Raw genomic sequence first — 19,661 nt, 5'->3', positions numbered from 1 at the left:
ATTTAAAAAAAAGGTTGCTATCTTAGTAATATACTTTGTTCCTTTTTGAAGGGGAGAATTTGAGGAAAACCACTTACAGTATAAATATAAGTTTTAGTGTATAGATAAAAGACACTAAATACATTAATCATCTATATTTACCCCTTTCTTTTCTAACTGCTTTACCAAACCTGGTTTAGAGCCTTGTGACTTCATTTCTAGGGAATGGTTTGTCCTCTCATTATATCTCTCAGCTTCTAAATTTTTTTTTTTTTTTTTTTTGAGACAGAGTCTCACTTTGTTGCTCAGGCTAGAGTGAGTGCCGTGGCGTCAGCCTAGCTCACAGCAACCTCAAACTCCTGGGCTCGAGTGATCCTTCTGCCTCAGCCTCCCAGGTAGCTGGGACTACAGGCATGCGCCACCATGCCCGGCTAATTTTTTATATATATATCAGTTGGCCAATTAATTTCTTTCTATTTATAGTAGAGACGGGGTCTCGCTCTTGCTCAGGCTGTCAGCTTCTAAATTTTGATTCTTCAAATCCATCCTACACACTATCACCAGATTAATCTTAAGTCATAATTATATTCTTATGGCAATCTTTCATTCCTATTATGATCACAATAATTTTCCCTGGTATTCAAGGCTCTCCATGAAGAGGATACCCTGATCTACCTTTATAGCCTATGTCTCACTATCCTTCTATATACAAAACAGGCATAGTCATATACTACTGGTGAATGTATATATAAATGTGTGTACAAATATTTTAGAGGGCAGTTTCATAATGTACTAAAATGATAAACATCAGTATCTTTTGATCTAGCCTTTGGCTAACATTTCTACTTATAGAAACTTATGTTAGAGAAATATTTGCACAAGATATGCACATATAAGCATAATTATTATAGTTTGTTAGAGTAAAAAGAAAAAATGAGAAGGAAATAAACCAAATGTCCTATAATAGGATAATGATTTATTAAAATGACCATATAACAATATAATGAAATATGCTGCTACTGAAAAGAATAGGGTGACTGAAAGGAAAAGAGGCTCAAGATACACTGCTAAGGGAAAAAGGTTTTTAAAAAAGACCTGTGGGTCGGGCAGTGGCTCACGCTTGTAATCCTAGCACTCTGGGAGGCCGAGATGGGAGGATAGCTCAAGGTCAGGAGTTTGAAACCAGCCTGAGCAAGAGCGAGACCCCGTCTCTACTAAAAAAATAGAAAGAAATTAACTGGCCAACTAAAAATATATAGAAAAAATTAGCTGGGCATGGTGGCGCATGCCTGTAGTCCCAGCTACTCGGGAGGCTGAGGCAGAAGGACTGCTTGAGCCCAGGAGTTTGAGGTTGCTGTGAGCTAGGCTGACGCCATGGCACTCTAGCCTGGGCAACAAAGTGAGACTCCGTCTCCAAAAAAAAAAAAAAATCTGTCATGCTTTTTTAAAAAATTGCCAAAATTATATTGTGTGAATAATGATGATAATAATGTATTTGTATATATGTGAAAAAGAAACTGACAAAATAAGCACCTGAGGACAGTGATTACATTTGGAGGATGAAATTATAGGAGGTTTACTCTGTTATATTTCTGTAATGTTTGAATTTTCCTATAATGAACATATTCCAACTACCAAATACTTTAAAAAAATTAAACTATTGAAAAAACAAGCTAAGACTACAAATATAAGAAAATAAAGTACTTACGGTTATCATAAATTGGGTTAGAGACAACAGGAGGAAGAACAGTTGCCAAATTACCATGTTCATCAGGGAGGAAAACTTGAAAACATAGTCTCACCACGTTGAGGTCACAATCTTCAATATCAATCAGCTGTTTTTCAGGGACTGAACAGTACATTTTTTTAAAAGAATGTAGAATAGTTACACAGAACTAAAATCTTGCTAGGTCTTCCTCTCTGCCCATTATAACCAATAACCTTGAGTAGCATCCAAATACATACTAACAAAAATAAAATGGTACACAATTTCAAGAATGCCGTTTATCATCATTATCATCAAGTAGTCACTATCTAACAGTATTTGGTAAATTATAGCCATGTTCAGGAAGTGACTATCCCAGTTATCTGGGATTTAGAGCAAAATCTCAAATTGACAATAACAAATCAAAGTTTTAAAAAAGGTTTGCAGGTTTTACATAACAAAGAATAGGCATTCATTCCTTCATTCATTTAACAAATATGTATTTGGCCCCAGTCATTGTGGTAAGGACTTTGTATATTATTTCCTAAATGCGTACAAGAATTACTTTCATCTCCATTTTATAGATGATGAATTGATTTCAAAGAGATGAAATTACTTGTCCAAAGATTCACAGCTAGGAAATGGTAGGGTAGCAATTCGAAGTCAGGTAATTAAATCTAGACCCTATGCTTTTAAAAATTGACCTATTTTAGAAAATTTTACATATACTATACATAAAAATGACATACACAGGAATATTGCAGTTCTGAAAACAATATAAAAGCCCATGACAGAATATAGTATAATAAGAGTTTGTTAAATTGATATCTGAAAAAGAATTCTACAATAAAATATTATTGCCTTTTCAAACATAAGCTGTAGCAATAATAATACAGCCATATATCTAAAAAGCACGAAATACACAAATTCAATTACATGAAAATTTTATTTTGTAAAATATTAAATTTTGAAATACTAAATTTGAAAACACAGTTAAAACCCAAATCCCTTAGTTTCACAGGCAATAACTAATAAAAATGACAATGTATTTTGTACTATTTTTATTTAACAACATTTATAGTCTCAGTTGCTCCCACATTTAAAATTATCCTATATCAGCATTCTTAAGCCTCTTGTTTGAAAGAGTCTACAAAAACACATTTGTACAACTAAAAGACCAAAATGTTACACCAAAATGATACACATCTGTATCATAGCAGCATACTCTACTGGCATCATTATATAGGCAATAAGAGATCTATCTCTTCAAAATCAATTTTTACCACATTATAAATTTAGAGTACAAGATACTAGTGTCTTTCAATTCCAAAGATGAGTAATCAATATGCAAAAAAAAAAATTAGTAACTAGATGCTCCTGAGAAGTTTAAAAACAAACCTAAGTGAATGGATGAGCAAATTGTGGTATAGTCATACAATGGAATAAACTCAGAAATAAAAAAGAACAAACTATAGATATATACCCCAAAATGGATGTATCTCAAAGACATTATGCTGAGCAAAAGAAACCAGATACAAAATATATACTATGTGCTTCCATTTATATGAAATTCTAGAAAAGATTAAACTACAGTGACAGAAATCAGATTAGCAGCAGACTGGGGCAGAGACAGGGAAGGGAACTCCTGAGAAAGGGACTCCATTGAGAAAGGGACGAAGGAAATTTTGGAGGGTGATGGAAATGTTTCATAGCTTGATTGCTGTTGTGGGTACAGGGGATATATTTGGGTGGATTTTATTATATCTCAATAAAAGTTGATTTAAAATATTTTCAAATGGTACATAAAAGAAAAATAAATAAACTGGTTAATAAAAGTTTAAAAACATTTAGTCACACGATGGTTCCATCAAAGGGAAGAAATTCTACCTACTTATCAAAAAATCATTTTTTATGGGATTATGTTTTGAATCTTCTTAACGTGTGGCAACACAGTTATCACTGCATCAAAATTACTTCCGTCTCTGTACAACATGGTTAAAGACTACTGACAGGCAGGCATCATGACATCCCTGTTTTTATCCAATGCAAGATTCAGCATAAAGTTGAAGACCCAGCTCAAAGCTTCTTTTCTATAAAGCCTAACCTCATTCTCTGAAATGGGAGGAATATCTCCCTCTCTCTAAATCAGTGCAGGACTTAATCTATATCATTCTATGTAACTCGAAGTATTTATTTTACATGATAATCATTATATATGCCTCTTCTGCCCTGTTAAACAATGTTTCATTAAATTACTCACTGATTTGGGGTGATCTAGGGTTGCCAGTGCACCTAGACACCTGCCAGAAGAAAATCTTCTGCAAAGAAATATCATCAACCTAGGTCTAAACTCTTCATAATTTTTCATACAAAATATCTAGTATTCTACTTTAAATAACCAGGTATATTAGAAGACAAAATAAAATGATTTTTTAAAAAAGAAAACATTTGCTCCTCCCTTGCTCCCACTGTTTCACTTGACTAGCCTTAAAAAATAAAAAAATAAAACAGACAATAGAACAGTCCACAAAGGATCCAAATAATGAAATTTTAAGACACATGATTTAAAATAACTATACTTAATATTTCAAGGAGTTAAAAGACAAAATTTAATCCATCTTTAATCCACCCTTTAATCCATCTTTAGCTGACTTTTGTATATGATGATAGGTAGGGAATCCAACTTAATGAAATAACAATTTTTTCCAGCTTCATTTATCAAACATTTCTTCCTTTCCTCTTCATCTGACATGCCACCACTGTCATACATTAAAGTCCCATATTTTCTTAGCTCTGTTTCTGGCTTCTGAATTCTACTCCACTGGTCAATTTGTCTGTCCTTACCCCAATACTACACTGCCTTAATTAATACTTTTGATAAGGTCAGTGTCTTCTCATTATTCTTCTATAAGGTATCCTCCTATTCCTGTTTAGAATTATCTTATCATATTTAATGAAAAATCTTGCTGGGATTTTGTTTGGAATTGCATTGAATTTGTCTCTCAATTAGGGGGAAATGGAATCTTTACAATATTACTATCAGAGAGTATGGTATAATTATCTATTCATTTAGCTGTTTTCTATTATAATAAAATAATTATACTTTTCCTTAAAAAAATCTTGATTATCATTCCTTAGATTTGTTTCTATGTATCTCATATTTTCTGGCAATATTTGCTTTATATTTTCTAGTTATTTGCTGCTGATGGATACAAATATGACTGGCTTTTATATATTCATTTCATATTTACTTACCCTTTTAAACTTGTTTTAATAATCTATTTGTATATTCATTTGGGTTTTCACTGTAAATAAAAGCTTCAAATACTTATAGTTTTATTTCATTTTTAATCCTTATTCCTCTGCTTTTTTGGGGGAGAGTCTCACTGGACTCGCTACACTCTCCACTACAATGCTCACTGCACTGGTTACAATCTTCACTATAATGTTGAAGAGAAGTGGTAAAAGTGGCCCTCAGTTTCTTACTGCTAACTTTAAAGTGAATGCTTCTCATGGTTCCCTCTTTAGGGTAATGCTTGCTGTAGGCTCTTTAATAGATAACATATCATTCCATCATACAAAACACAATGTTTTATTCTGTAATTTGAAAAATGATGCTCAGTTTTAACACAGTGTATAAAATCTAACAGAAGGAAGCATGAGACCAATCAAATTCTCTTAAATTCCTCTTAAACTAGTTTAAAATTTAACTTTATACTTGATCAAAAGAACACAAAGTAACAATTGCTCTCCTTCCTTTTTATGTTAAATGTTTAAGCTACCTGTAGAAATAACTATTGGCTCATGCCTGTAATCCTAGCACTCAGGGAGGCTGAAGCAGGAGGATTGCCTGAGGTCAGGAGTTTGAGACCAGCCTTGGCAAGAGTGAGACCCCCATCTCTACTCACAACAGAGCAGGATGGATAGAGGGAAGAAAAGAAAGGAAGAAAGGGGAGAAGGAAGGAAAGAAGGAAGGGAGGGAAGGAAAGAAAGGAAAAGAGAGGGGAGGGGAGGGGAGGGGAGGAGAGGGGAGAAAAGGAAGATAGATTACTCCTTAACCCTAAAATCAGCATGTGTGTAATGAGAATTTCATTTTTAATCAAAATGATATCATGCTATATTTCTTCTGGAAGTAGGAATTAAATTTTAAAAATCAATTATAGTATCTATTAGTTCTAGAGGTGTGACATTTGTAAAATGTTAATACTGTTAATTATACTAGAATAAAAAATAATGGCAAAAATACACAATACATGGATTAACAATTTTAAGAACTATTTCTCATTTAAGGAAAATATAAAATTCAGTTGTAATTAATTCACATCTGTTACCTAACATGTATAAACTATCCTGTATGTATAATATAACAACATATGTACAATATAAAATAAGTGTGTATGTGCCAGGCAAAAGGTAAATGGTCCCAGCAGTGTGCCATTAATTCACTCATTCTTTTGATGTATTTATTGAGCATCCACATACTAACAAGTGACAGATACAGATATGAAAAGACAATGCCTGATCTTAGTGAGATTAGTGTCTGGATAAGAAATAGGTAATCAAAATTATATAATGTAACATGAAAAGTGTTATTAATATAATGGGAATATGCTCAAGGAACACTGGAAACAAGAAAGTACCCAAGTTCTACCTAGGCTAATCAAAGAAGGCTTGAAAAACTTTTGACTGCAATGAAAAATGAACAATGAAGTATATGTGAGTCATTTCTTTTCTTCTTGTTTCTTAAGCTTTAAGTTTTCAGTTGTGAGGAAAGGCTCTTATTTTCTTGTATTAAACCAGACTTTAGAAACCAGAATCTATGTTAGAGATTGCCTGTCTTATTAAACTCTATTCTCTATCAGACTGCCGAATAATGTAATTCTCCCAAACTCTACAGTCTTTTGCTCTCATAGCAACTCATCCTTTGTAGATGGAAAAATAGTAAAACATCTAATAAAACTAAATTGTAGATTATTTATTGTCAAAATAAATTTCATTGCACAGACTTTAATACAGTATTTAGATATCCTATGTAGATTAATCACCACATGTTAGAATTCCTAAAATATCATTACTTAAATACATAGCTAGAAAATGATATGTAATTTTTAAAAAATGTTCAGGTTTTGTAGTGAGAGTTCTACAAAATCTAACTGCCACTCTTGTTCTAGCTAATGGGACACTGTTAAAATTTGATATTGGAGCCTTTAATTAAATTCCTCACTCAATTTAGACTTTTGCACATATTAGATAATCTGAACAATTTACATGAAGCCTCAAGTTTGACAGTATTAGATTGCTGTACATCCTCCTTGGCAAAAGATAGTTCTTTAGTTTTAAAGAAACCAATGGCAAGAAAGATAAAGACTGCTCTTAAAACATACCAGATAACGTAGTACACAAAATAATCCTATGAAAAAGTAATAATAATTCTTTATATTTTCACATAAAGAGAACAGACTGTCGCAATGAGATAGCAAAAGTCTATAGACCAGAATCCTCAGATCCTATTCTGCTAAATATTTCTAATTCCATTATTTCTACATGTCATATATATATATAACACAAAGTCAGCTAGTCCCTTGTAATTCTTCACCAGTAGAATTTTCCTAAGTGAAGTGATATATCTACAAGAAAGTGTCAATTTAGCTCTGACCAATTCCTGTAAGTGATAGAGTGTAGATCTAGTATATCCTGAAAATAACAAAATAAACAAGCCAAGAAAGAAGATAATTCTACAGCTGTGTTCAGGTTATTTTAATTGGTTTTTAGTGGTTTTTTTCAGGGAGTTTAGATTTTATTTCTTTTGCTTAGTAAGAGAAATGTAAGACATCTGAAATAAGACATTTTACGTCTTATTTCAGTATTCTAGGAAAACAATAAAACACATATTTCTATTACAAAAACTGTATCAGAATACAGAATGAAAACTATTTTAATAATCCTATTTAAATTTATAACCTGTCTTCTATCTATAGCTTCCTGCCCCCTTACAGTGCTGTTTTTTTCTGTTAGCACTTTGTCTAATACACTATATAACTTACTTATTTTGTAAATTTTCTAACTGTTGGTTTCTCTCCATTACATATAAGCTCTTCAAAGACAGGAATTTTTGTCCATTTTATTCACTGACTTATCTCAAGCACCTAGAACAACCAACCTAGGATTCTAAGGCTAATAAAGTAAAAATATGTTGAAGGAATGAATGTCTAAGTAGTTAAGACAGGGAACCTATTGTGCACAGGTAGGAAACTCAATAGCTCAAAGCACTTGGTTGTGAAGATAGATATTTATATAACAGTAATACAAATATGTATTTAACTGCCAAAGAGAAAATGTAAACAAGATTCCATCATAGAATCTGTCCACAATAAACACGAAATTCATCTTTGAAGACAATTTCTTAAGAATTACATGACCCAAAAGATATCACAAAGCTTTTCATGATTAATTGTTGAGTAAATGGTATAATTAGGAGAATATTTTCTTGGGGTTAAGAGAACTGAGAGGGCTTTCAGGGCATTTCAGGTAAGCAAAACAACTTGAACACTTTTAGTAGACAAGTACAAACAAGGCATTCATTCATTTATTCTTTCAACACATTTTAATTAAGCCAGACACTGGACTAGATGCCAGAGAGATATATAGAAGACCGTTCTCACCCTCCAGAACCTCACAATTTAGTAAAGCAGAAATATGTAAACAAACTTATAGCAAACCATACTAGAAATATATACAAGTGCTTTGGGGAAAGGGGCAATACTTAGCCCTGTCTGGGAAGTCGAGGATAGCTTAATGTGATCCTTAAAGTTAAATTTGAAGGCTGGGCAGGAAAAATTCACTACACAGGTCAGGATATTCCATGCAAGGGAAAAGAATATATAAAAGCACAGTAGCAAGAAAGAACATGGCTTTTCTAACAGTGCAAATAGTTTGGAATGGCAGAAACAAATACGTGCATGTGTGTACTCAGTGGTAGGAGAAGGAGGGGTAGGAAGTTTAGGGGGAGGATGAAAGCTGGAATGGAAAACAAGGATCAGATTATGAAGGCTGTGAATGCCATGCTTGAGAAGTTGAACTCAGCAAGTAGATAAGAGTTCCTCAAAGTGTAGACTTGGATCACGTGCATCAGAATCATCTAGGGAACCACTGGTCATGAAATTAATTTAATGGGCTGGATAAGCACTAACAAAGTAAGAGAGAAAGGGAATGAAAAGAAAAGAAAGGAATAGAATACAAAGTACATTGCAAGCAATAAGAGCATTATTGTAGTAAGGGTGTGGTAGATGTGCATGTGTATGTATAGAGCCAAGAAATAAAAATAAATTTCCTACTGTGGATTACAATCAAAGAACACTAACCTTGATGCTTGTGAAAACGCAGACTCCCAGGACCCATACCAGCCCTATCAAAGCAGTGGCAGTGTGGCCTGGAGTCTACATTCTTTTTAAGCACTAACACATTGCTATGCATGTTCAAATTGAGAACCATTGCTAAAGTTGATTTGGAGCCCTGAAGGAAGATAAACAGAATTCTGAAATGATCATATTGATCATTTTTTATATATTTTTTTTGATGCAGAGTATATATTCTTTCTTGCTTGAAGAGAAACCAAGAAATAGAGATAGGAACACAAGCTTAAAATACAAAATGACATAAGCTTACATTGCTACAATGGCAGTAAGAAGAATGAAGAGGATTTGACTGAGACGGTCAAGGAGGATGAACAAAACAGTTTTTCTGGAATAATTAAGAGTTCATGAGGAGGAACAGTGAAAGAGAAGACAGGAAAGATATGTTGGAGCTGTAAGTCAATGCCTTTGAATGTGGGGCTAGTGTTTAAGCTATATAAAAAGCCATTGCAAGTTTTTGATCACAATAATATGTTAAAGCATGGTTCTAAGATTATTCTAAAGAGAAAAAAATAGCCAAGAGAAAGAATATTAAAAAAAATAACTAAACAACAGAAAGCATTAATACTGTGAAGGATCAACTGAAAGGATTGTTTCTTCTCCAAATCAACATTCATCTAGGCAACATAGCACAGTTGTTAAGACCATGACCTTAGAGCCAGATGAATACTAGCCAGTGTTCAAATCCTAGCTTTACCACTCACCAGCTATAGGACCTTGAGCGAATTATTTTTATGCCTCCATTTTCTTATTTATAAAAATAGAGAAAATAATAGTACCTATCTCATACGTTGTTATAAGCATTAAATGAAGTAAAAAATGTAAAACACTATCTACAGGAACTGTTTTAAGTGATGTATGAGTGTTTATTATTAACATCATGCCTAATTCTGAATTGCCAAAAAAAACCCCAAAAAAACTCTATAGATGGCACCTTCCTTTTTAATGCCTTGACCACTGCAGTCAGAAAACCTGGGTTTGAATTCCAGCTCTGCCATTTATATTTGCTGCATGACTTGGGACAGTTACATAACAAAACCTCTGGTTTTCCTCTTCTATAAAGCAGTACTGTTTCTGTCCAGGCACGGTGGCTCATGCCTATAGTCCTAGCACTCTGGGAGGTCGAGGCGGTAGGACTGCTTAAGCTCAGGAGTACGAGACCATCCTGAGCAAGAGGGAGACCCCCGTCTCTACTATAAATAGAAAGAAATTAGTCAAACAGCTAAAAATAGAAAAAATTAGCTGGGAACAGTGGTGCAAGCCTGTAGTCCCAGCTACCCAGGAGGCTGAGGCAGGAGGATCGCTTGAGCCCAGGAGTTTGAGGGTGCTGTTAGCCAGGCTGATGCCACGGCACTGTAGCTCAGGAAAGAGAGTGGGACGGAAAGGAAAAAGGAAAGGAGAAAAGAAAGGGAAAGGGAAAGAGAAAGGAAAGGAAAAAGAAAAGGGAAAGGAAAGGGAAGGGAAACAGTGCTGTTTCAATGCTTAATTAAAATAGTGTACATAAAGCACTTAACATTTATTCCCTGACATACATGAAGTGGTTAATAAACGAGAAGTAGTATTTATAATGTCTTTATTAGGTTAAGTATGAAATGTCTGATTTCCTTAAGTACTAAGTTTGACAGTTGATATCTCTGACATTTCACTTTGACACTTGTTTTATTTTTATTGTGAAGGTACATCCTCAGTCTTTCAAACAAACATTTTGGCTTGTGAATATCTTTCACATTTTTTTTTTTTTTTTTTGAGACAGAGTCTCTCTTTGTTGCCCAGGCTAGAGTGAGTGCCGTGGCGTCAGCCTAGCTCACAGCAACCTCACACTCCTGGGCTCGAGTGATCCTTCTGTCTCAGCCTCCCGGGTAGCTGGGACTACAGGCATGCGCCACCATGCCCGGCTAATTTTTTATATATATATATCAGTTGGCCAATTAATTTCTTTCTATTTATAGTAGAGACGGGGTCTCGCTCTTGCTCAGGCTGGTTTTGAACTCCTGACCTTGAGCAATCCGCCCGCCTCGGCCTCCCAAGAGCTAGGATTACAGGCGTGAGCCACAGCGCCCGGCCTCACATTTTTTTTAGAGCAATTTTTGCAATACCATGGATAAGTCAAAACTTAGTGTTATTTTCAAATATGAGTTCCATCGTGTAACCAATGCAGCGCAGAAAGCTAGAAATATCAATGAAGTGCTTGGGAAGGATGTGGCTAATAAACACACAGTACATGGATGGTTTGAGATGTTACGTTGTGGTGATTTTAATCTTGAAAATGAGCCACGTGGGTGACCTGAGACCAATGTGGACAATGATGAGTTGAACGCTGTAGTGGAAGCAAATCCATCTCAACCTGAATTAGCAGCAAGGTTTGACGTTACCATTCCAACAATATTGGACCACTTGAAACAAATCAGCAAGGTAAAGAAACTGGATTGATGGGTTCCACATGAATTAAATGAGTGTCAGAAGAGAAACTGTCTTGAAGCTTGCCTTTATTTGCTGTCACAATGTAAAGGCAAACCATTTGTACACTATATTGTTATGTGTGATGAAAAATGGATTCTTTTTGACAATCATTAAGCATTTAGCACAATGGCTGGATAAAGATGAAGTGTTTTTTTTTTTTGTTTGTTTTTGAGACAGAGTCTCACTTTGTTGCCCAGGCTAGAGTGAGTGCCGTAGCGTCAGCCTAGCTCACAGCAACCTCAAACTCCTGGACTCAAGCGATCCTTCTGCCTCAGCCTACTGAGTAGCTGGGACTACAGGCATGCGCCACCATGCCCGGCTAATTTTTTCTGTATATATTAGTTGGCCAATTAATTTCTTTCTATTTATAGTAGAGACGGGGTCTCACTCTTGCTCAGGCTGGTTTTGAACTCCTGACCTCGAGCAATCCGCCCGCCTTGGCCTCCCAGAGTGCTAGGATTACAGGCATGAGCCACCGCGCCTGGCCAGATGAAGTGTTGAAATACAGTCCAAAGCCAAATATTCATCAAAAGAAAGTTTGGTGGTCCTGTGCTGGTATTATCTACTACAGCTTCATGAAACCTGGTCTATCCATTATAGTGGATGTCTACTGCAACCAACTGGATGAAATGATGAAGATGCTTGTGACTGACTAAGCAGCTAAGATTGGTCAACAGAGACAGGGCAATCCTCTTGCAAGACAATGCTTAACCATATGTCGCACAAACAATGCTGCTCGAACTACAGCAGCTGGACTTGGAAACTCTCTGTCATCCACCATATTCATCAGACCTTGCACCAACTGACTACCACTTCTTGCAGGCTTTGAACCACTTCTTGCAAGGAAAAATATTCAATTCTCAACAAGCTGTGGAAAACACTTTTGCGATTTCATCGCCACTTGCTCTCCAGGTGTCTTCACTACTGGCATAGACAAGCTACCATTAAGATGGCAAAACTGTTGATAGTTCAGGTGCATACTTTGATTAACTGCACTGCTTTTTGTTTGAGTTATAATAAACTCAACTTTTGATTCAAAATAGGACATTTCATATTTAATGACCTAATGTAGTACATCTAGACTTGGATGATCTCTTTAATTTAAGCCTGGCATTTTAATTTGGCAATGAATCAAAATTTTAAGTGAACATACTCTTGGCCCAGAAATTTTCCACTTCTGAAAATTTGTCCTAAGGAAATAATTACACACGAGCTAAAAGTAGGCCAGGCACAGCGGCTCATGCCTGTAATCCTAGCACTCTGGGAGGCCCAGGTGGGAGGATTGCTTGAGGTCAGGAGTTTGAGACCAGCCTCAGCAAGAGTAAGACTCCACCTCTACAAAAATAGAAAACTTAGCAGGGCATGGTGGTGTGTGCCTGTAGTCCCAGCTACTGGGAGGCTGAGGCAGGAGGATTGCTTGAGCCCAGTAGTTTGAGGTTGCTGTGAGCTATGATGGTGCCACTGCACTCTAGCCAAGCCAACAGAGTCAGACTCTGCCTCAAAAAAAAAAAAAAAGGCTCAAAATGTGTATTCAATGGAACTTTTTTTTTTTTTTACAAACAGGTTCACAGGTTGAACAATGGAACTTTTAAAATAGAATTTAAACAACCTAAATATGGATGACTAAATAAATTAGTCTACCTAAACAATAGAATATTGTTAAAAAATAAAATAGATTTGTAAGTACTGACATAGAAAGAAGTTTAAGATATATTCCCGAGTGGAAAAAATAAAGCAGTATAGGAAGTATAGCATGATTCTCTTTATATAAAAAAAATGTATGTCTATATATAACTATCCATGTATCCATAATTTCCAAGGAAATTCTAGAAAACTATACATCAAATTTAATAGCAGTTTCCTCTGGTAAGTGAAACTATAAGGGAACCAGAGGACTTTTGCTTTTAGCTTTATACTAAATAGTATGAAAGATAAAAACCTAGAGAAAAGGGATACTGATCTTATGATTCAGAAAAACGGTACCTGTCTGTGAGCATATTCCTTAATTACCAACATATCTCTTCAATTATTTTTATACATCCATGAAAAACACAAACCAGCAATACAAGGATGTCTTAAATATGACAAAGAAATCTATTCTTCGAAAATTTTATAGTCATTCAATTCCTCACATACACATATTTAAGTAGCTGCAGAAGACTTTGGAAGGGAGACTACTATAAGTACAGGATGCCAGCATAAAGCTTGGTAGTCATTTACCTATTTAAACAATATAAAGTGCTTATAAGTGCCACACCAGATACTGCCAAAAATATAAATGCTTAATAATAATAAATGCTTCATAAATTTAAATAAATGTAAATGCTTAATAATAAATGCTATCACCAATAAAATCCACTAAACAGTAAATATCTAACCATGTACATAAATACACTATGAAATATTTTATATGGTTTCTACTATTTCTATGCTTCTTCCACCTTGGGATTAAGTTTTGCTACTGAATATGCCCTTGAGTTAAATGTGCTACAATACCTTATAAACACAGTGCCTATTCAACATTCAGAAAGGGGAGTGTATATTCTCTGGTGGAAGTGGCATTAGGAAGGCTACATTCAAAGAAATCATAACATTTTTTTTAAAAGCCTACAGTATCAGTATTCCCAGGCAGTCTCCCATCCAAGTACTAACCAGGCCTGAACCTGTTTAGCTTCCAGCATCAGACAGGATTGAGTGAGAAATAAGAACATTTTGAGGTCTTTTTATAGAAAACAATGACACTCTCTGCTGATACCAGAAAGCTTTGTATGCATAAATTTTTTATTCTACAGATGTGAAAGATTTTAAATACTATACTTCATTACTCAGACACAAGTATAAGTCAATAAGTAGAAAAGTGAACACAGAACTTAAAATAACTTTTAAAACACAAGTTCAAGATATAAATACAAATCATTTACACAGTAAGTCAATATCCAAATAATAGAAATAATTATATTAAACATATTTACCATTAAAAGGATTGATTCCTGCCTTTATTCTTGAAATAATAGCTTCTTTTACTTCCTTTTTCTTTACACATCGAATACCCAAATTTTGAAAACTAGAAGGGAAAAATAGAACTTTCAAAACTGCATTCTACTTAACCACAAGGAATACTACAGAATATATTCAACACTGAAAAGTTGTCATGCTGTCAAAAAGAGATACTAAAAAATGAATACACTTCCAGTTGCTATGATAAATCTGAAGGTAAAAAATAGGATTATGTCTAAGAGAACTGTTAAAAGAAAAATAGTATATACTACACCATTTTTACATACAGTATTTTACAATTACATCTTACTAATATGCCTGTGTCAAATATACCAAAATAAAGATTAACAGGAAAGCAACACCAAAAAGCTAAAATTCACCTCCCAAACTCATAATCAAACAATAAAATCTGTATGTTTGATGATATAAACCAAAAGCCATAAAAAGACTATCCACAGGTTGAAGCCCACAAGTATGTTTTGATGAGCCCATAAGAGTGTTGCCCACATTAAAAAAAAAAATCTGTAGAGGCTACCAACACTTAAAAATTAGGTAACTGCATATGAACATCTGGATTTTCTGGCTTCTCTTCAATGTTTTAAAGGTCTGGCAACACCAGGTTGGCAGAGAAACTGACTGGGGCTGAGCATCTGCAGCCCCATTTATGCAGGGCTCTCTAGTTTGCTACAGTGCCTGCTAATCCTCCTACACTTGATCCACTCCACTCATTTAGGCTGCCTACCTAGCTCCACAGAGATTTGATTTTTGAGTCCTGATTTCACTGCTAATAGCAGTGGAATATGTTTTGTGCCATATCATATGATAAAAATCATTCATCATTAAAAAAATATTGAAATGTGTTTTTTTATTAGAAAGAGGTTTAATACTAACAATATTTAACAAGTTTCAAAATGTCACTTATGGAAAAGTTCTCAATAGCTACAAATATTACTAATTTGCATATGTGTAGTATAGATGATGGTGGGGGGAACTCCCCCACCACCACCAGTCATACTTGTTCCCACATGGAAAAACCATGACATCAGTAAAGCTGAGTGGGTGTGAATAAAGAAGCAAAACTCAATTATCATAACATTACTATTTGTTCAAACTTCACATGGCACTTGCAACCAGAGGCTGCTTTGTTTGCCTCTCCATGCTTATGCTGTCTCATGTTCACGCTCTTCACAGGCATCACACTTGTGATTTTGTTAGCACCTAAAATATCTCTGACATTTCCTTCCTCTGCCTCCAATAACTAAAAAACAAATCTTGAATTCTTAATCCTTTCTTAAAATCCTGCAACTATAATCTTCTTCCTCAAACGTATTTCATTCATTGCTCTGAAGGAGTCTAAGTTTGGTTCTTTGACAAAAGATTTTAAAGAACTCTTTATTTTATAAATTTATAGACCACTTGATTTTGTTTCATCTGAATAATTATTCACAGAATATTAGAACTGTAGAAGTTTTCAAATTCTGACATGAGGAAATCAATGATCATAGAGATTACTTGAATTGATTATTCATTCATTCTCATTCAACAAGTTTATGTACCAAAAATTTCTGGAAAATAATGGGGATTCACAATCCCTCACCTTATAGAGCTTACAGTCTAGTACAGGGGTTGACAAACTGTAACCAACGGACCAAATCCAGCATGCTGCCTATTTTTGTAAATAAAATATTATTAGAACACAGCCAAAATGATTTGTTTACAAACTGCCTATGGCTGCTTAATGCTATAACAGCAGAGTTGACAAAAGAGACCATATGGCCTACAAAAGCTAAAATATTTACTATCTAGCCCTTTACAAAAAAAGTTTCCTAACCACTGGTAAGATGAAGCAGACAGATATTAAATACACACACACAAATGCTAAACTGAAATCATACAAGTTTTATCTAGGAGATATACATGATGTAATGGGAGCCTATGATGGAAGAGAGTTGATAAATTCAAAGAGGGCAGGTGGGCTTTCTGTAGGAAGTGATACTTAACATGAATAGAGAAGAAAGAGATTTCTAGGCAAAAGAAACAGAATATGCAAAGGGCCCTACAGAAGAGTACTGAGAGCAGAGAAAACTAAAGGCAGGCTTTTGTGACTGGAGTATAGACATCAAGGGAAGCACAGTATAACAGAAGGCTAAAAATACAGGTGGGCCATGTGGGCCTTATAGGGCATAGAAGGAATGCTGTTCTTACTAAGAGACACATAAATTTACTTAAGTGTTTCAAGCAGGGAGATGACAATCTGTATTTTTTTTTTTTTTTTTTGAGACAGAGTCTCACTTTGTTGCCCAGGCTAGAGTGAGTGCCGTGAGTGCGTCAGCCTGGCTCACAGCAACCTCAAACTCCTGTGCTCAAGCAATCCTTCTGCCTTAGCCTCCCATGGAGCTGGACTACAGGCATGTGCCACCATGCCCGGCTGATTTTATTTTCTATATATTTTTAGTTGTCCAATTAATTTCTTTCTATTTTTAGTAGAGATGGGGTCTTGCTCTTGCTCAGGCTGGTTTCGAACTCCTGACCTTGAGCGATCCTCCCGCCTAGGCCTCCCAGAGTGCTAGGATTACAGGCGTGAGCCACCATGCCCATGAGTTTACAGTGATACTTTTTAAATGCAGAAGGGGAAGAAGGGAAAGTTCTTCTTTATAATAGAATGCCAATTAATATCACTAGAATGGAAAAAACTGATATCACATGTCTACTGAAGGAATATTTTGAGAGTGATACAGTATTACCTCTGTAAATTTCTTGCTCTGAATTTTTCATGTTAACATGAATACTCAGGTTATTCATGTTAATTATAATACTAAATATAATGTATGATTCTTAATGGGATCCTAGATTGGGGGGAGAGGTGGAACAACTATAAAGGGAATTATTGGGATAATAATTGAGGTTGTCCCAAAATTAAATTGCCTATTAACTATTAATAAGAAAGAAGGAGCAGCCAGAAAAGTAGGAAGTAAACAGAAGTTTGTTCTCACAGAAATCAAGGAATGAGAATGTTTGAAGTATGGAGTGGTCAACAGTGTAAAATGCTGTTGGGAGATCAAGTGATATAGACAGAAAATATTTGCCAAATGTGTATTACTAGATATTTTATATTTTATATTTTGTGTTGTTATTGTGAGAGGAACATTTTTTTTTTTTTATTTTTTTATTTTTTTTTTTTTTTGAGACAGAGTCTCGCTTTGTTGTCCAGGCTAGAGTGAGTGCCGTGGCGTCAGCCTCGCTCACAGCAACCTCAAACTCCTGGGCTCGAGCGATCCTTCTGCCTCAGCCTCCCGAGTAGCTGGGACTACAGGCATGCGCCACCATGCCCGGCTAATTTTTTATATACATATCAGTTGGCCAATTAATTTATTTCTATTTATAGTAGAGACGGGGTCTCGCTCTTGCTCAGGCTGGTTTTGAACTCCTGACCTTGAGCAATCCGCCCGCCTCAGCCTCCCAGAGAGCTAGGATTACAGGCGTGAGCCACCGCGCCCGGCCGTGAGAGGAACATTTTTAAAGAAACTTTTCTGAATGCTTATTACCAACATATAAGGAGACTACTAACCTTTTTCTGTTGCAATTAGTTTAATTTTCCCCCCCAAAACAGCACATTTATACATGTTCATTACAAAATGAATTATAAAATAATTATGTTAAAAGGAAAACATAAAACCCCACAATCCTACCCATTTAGAGACAACTAATATTAATGTCTTAGTATATATACTACCATGTACATGTATAAATTTATTTTAAACAAAAATAAGATTACTCTTCACATATTCTCTTTAAATAAATAAGATTTATTTCATTTATCTAACACATTGTGAATATCTTTTTATATCAGTAGACATATTTGCAATGTTATTTTTAAGGCAATATAGCAGTACATTGCATGGATGTATCAGTTTATTTAACTATTCCCCTGTGTTTACTATTTGGAGTGCTTCTCACTTTCTGCCATTTCAAATAGAGCTGCAATCAACAGCCTTATAGCTAAATGTCTGAACATGTTTAATTATTTCCTGAGGATAAATTCCTAAAAGTGGAATTGCTGGCTCAAGAGGCATTCATATTTTTCAGGCCTTTGGTATGTAATTGTTAACTGCCTACCAGAAAGATTTTATTAATTTATACTCTCACTAACATGATGAATAGGCTCATCTTCTAGTAACCTCACTAACAAAGTATTACATAATTTCCTTTATCCTGGAACTTTTGTTATGTTACTTTTATAACCTGCACCTCTCAAAACAATAATTGTACAGTTTTCCAGTTGATTTTCTCACATCTAGCAACTTCTAACTATAAATGAAAAGATAGAGTAAAAATTTATTTTATAAATTGTTCACACTAAGAAAATCACAGCATAAAATAAGTTTATGTTTACTTTTAGTAACGATAAAGAAATATTCCTGCTTAGCATCATAAGCTGTGTCTACTAACGAAGAATGAAAGGGTAGTTCTAATGCAAATAGTAAGAAAATTTAAATGTACACAATTTTATTCTGCTAAAAAGTAACGGATGATCATAAATAGGAAACAGAGTATCCTATGCTTATTCTATTCCTGAAGATGTCTGTGACTGTGTACTTACAACAAAGGTCTGCGTTCTTGTACAAATTCTGCTTCATAGTAGCCATCTCTGCAGTCTTTTCCAACTAAATCGTGAGGATGAGGTTTATATGGGTCATTCTTTGTTACTAATGTAATTCTCACTTTTCCTTTTCCATAATAGTTCATAATCTGAAAAAATGGGGAAATTAAATGTATGATCCACAAATATAATCTATTATGAATTGATCTATTAAATGAGTTCAATTTATATAATGTAATTAGCACTGGCTAATAAAGTTCAACTGACAGCAGCTACAGTTCAGATGGAACTTTCCAGAGGATACTAGCAGAGAAGAATTTATCTCTCAGTTCCTTGACATTATTTTCTGCTCTACTTTCAACAGGTCTTATCTGACTGTGCTTATCTTCCTTTTAAAACAAGTAAAATTATACCCAAATTTTACAACAGAGTATGAAGAAATACTTAGATGTTAAGTCACTGAACGCCCTGCTCTTCAGGCACTGTCATACCACACATATCCTTTGAA

The 19,661-nt window shown here is 34.8% G+C and overlaps 1 protein-coding gene across 2 annotated transcripts in view; it reads right to left on the bottom strand.

Annotated features, from left to right (window-relative positions):
• The window catches only part of REL (REL proto-oncogene, NF-kB subunit), a 45,951-nt gene that overhangs the window by 15,135 nt on the left and 11,155 nt on the right, over window positions 1-19,661 (bottom strand). For both annotated transcript variants that reach the window (XM_012764830.2, XM_012764831.2), the window contains exons 3-5: window positions 19,154-19,302; window positions 14,529-14,620; window positions 1,688-1,828 (exon numbers count right to left, since the gene is read on the bottom strand). In XM_012764830.2, the coding sequence (XP_012620284.1) occupies window positions 1,688-1,828; window positions 14,529-14,620; window positions 19,154-19,302 (382 nt within the window). The remainder of the gene's footprint in view (window positions 1-1,687; window positions 1,829-14,528; window positions 14,621-19,153; window positions 19,303-19,661) is intronic.

Source organism: Microcebus murinus, chromosome 3, assembly GCF_040939455.1.
Source record: "Microcebus murinus isolate Inina chromosome 3, M.murinus_Inina_mat1.0, whole genome shotgun sequence".
Classification (NCBI taxonomy): domain Eukaryota; kingdom Metazoa; phylum Chordata; class Mammalia; order Primates; family Cheirogaleidae; genus Microcebus; species Microcebus murinus.
Note: the sequence above shows the minus strand (reverse complement) of the source record. Positions and strands in the feature narration are given on the sequence as shown.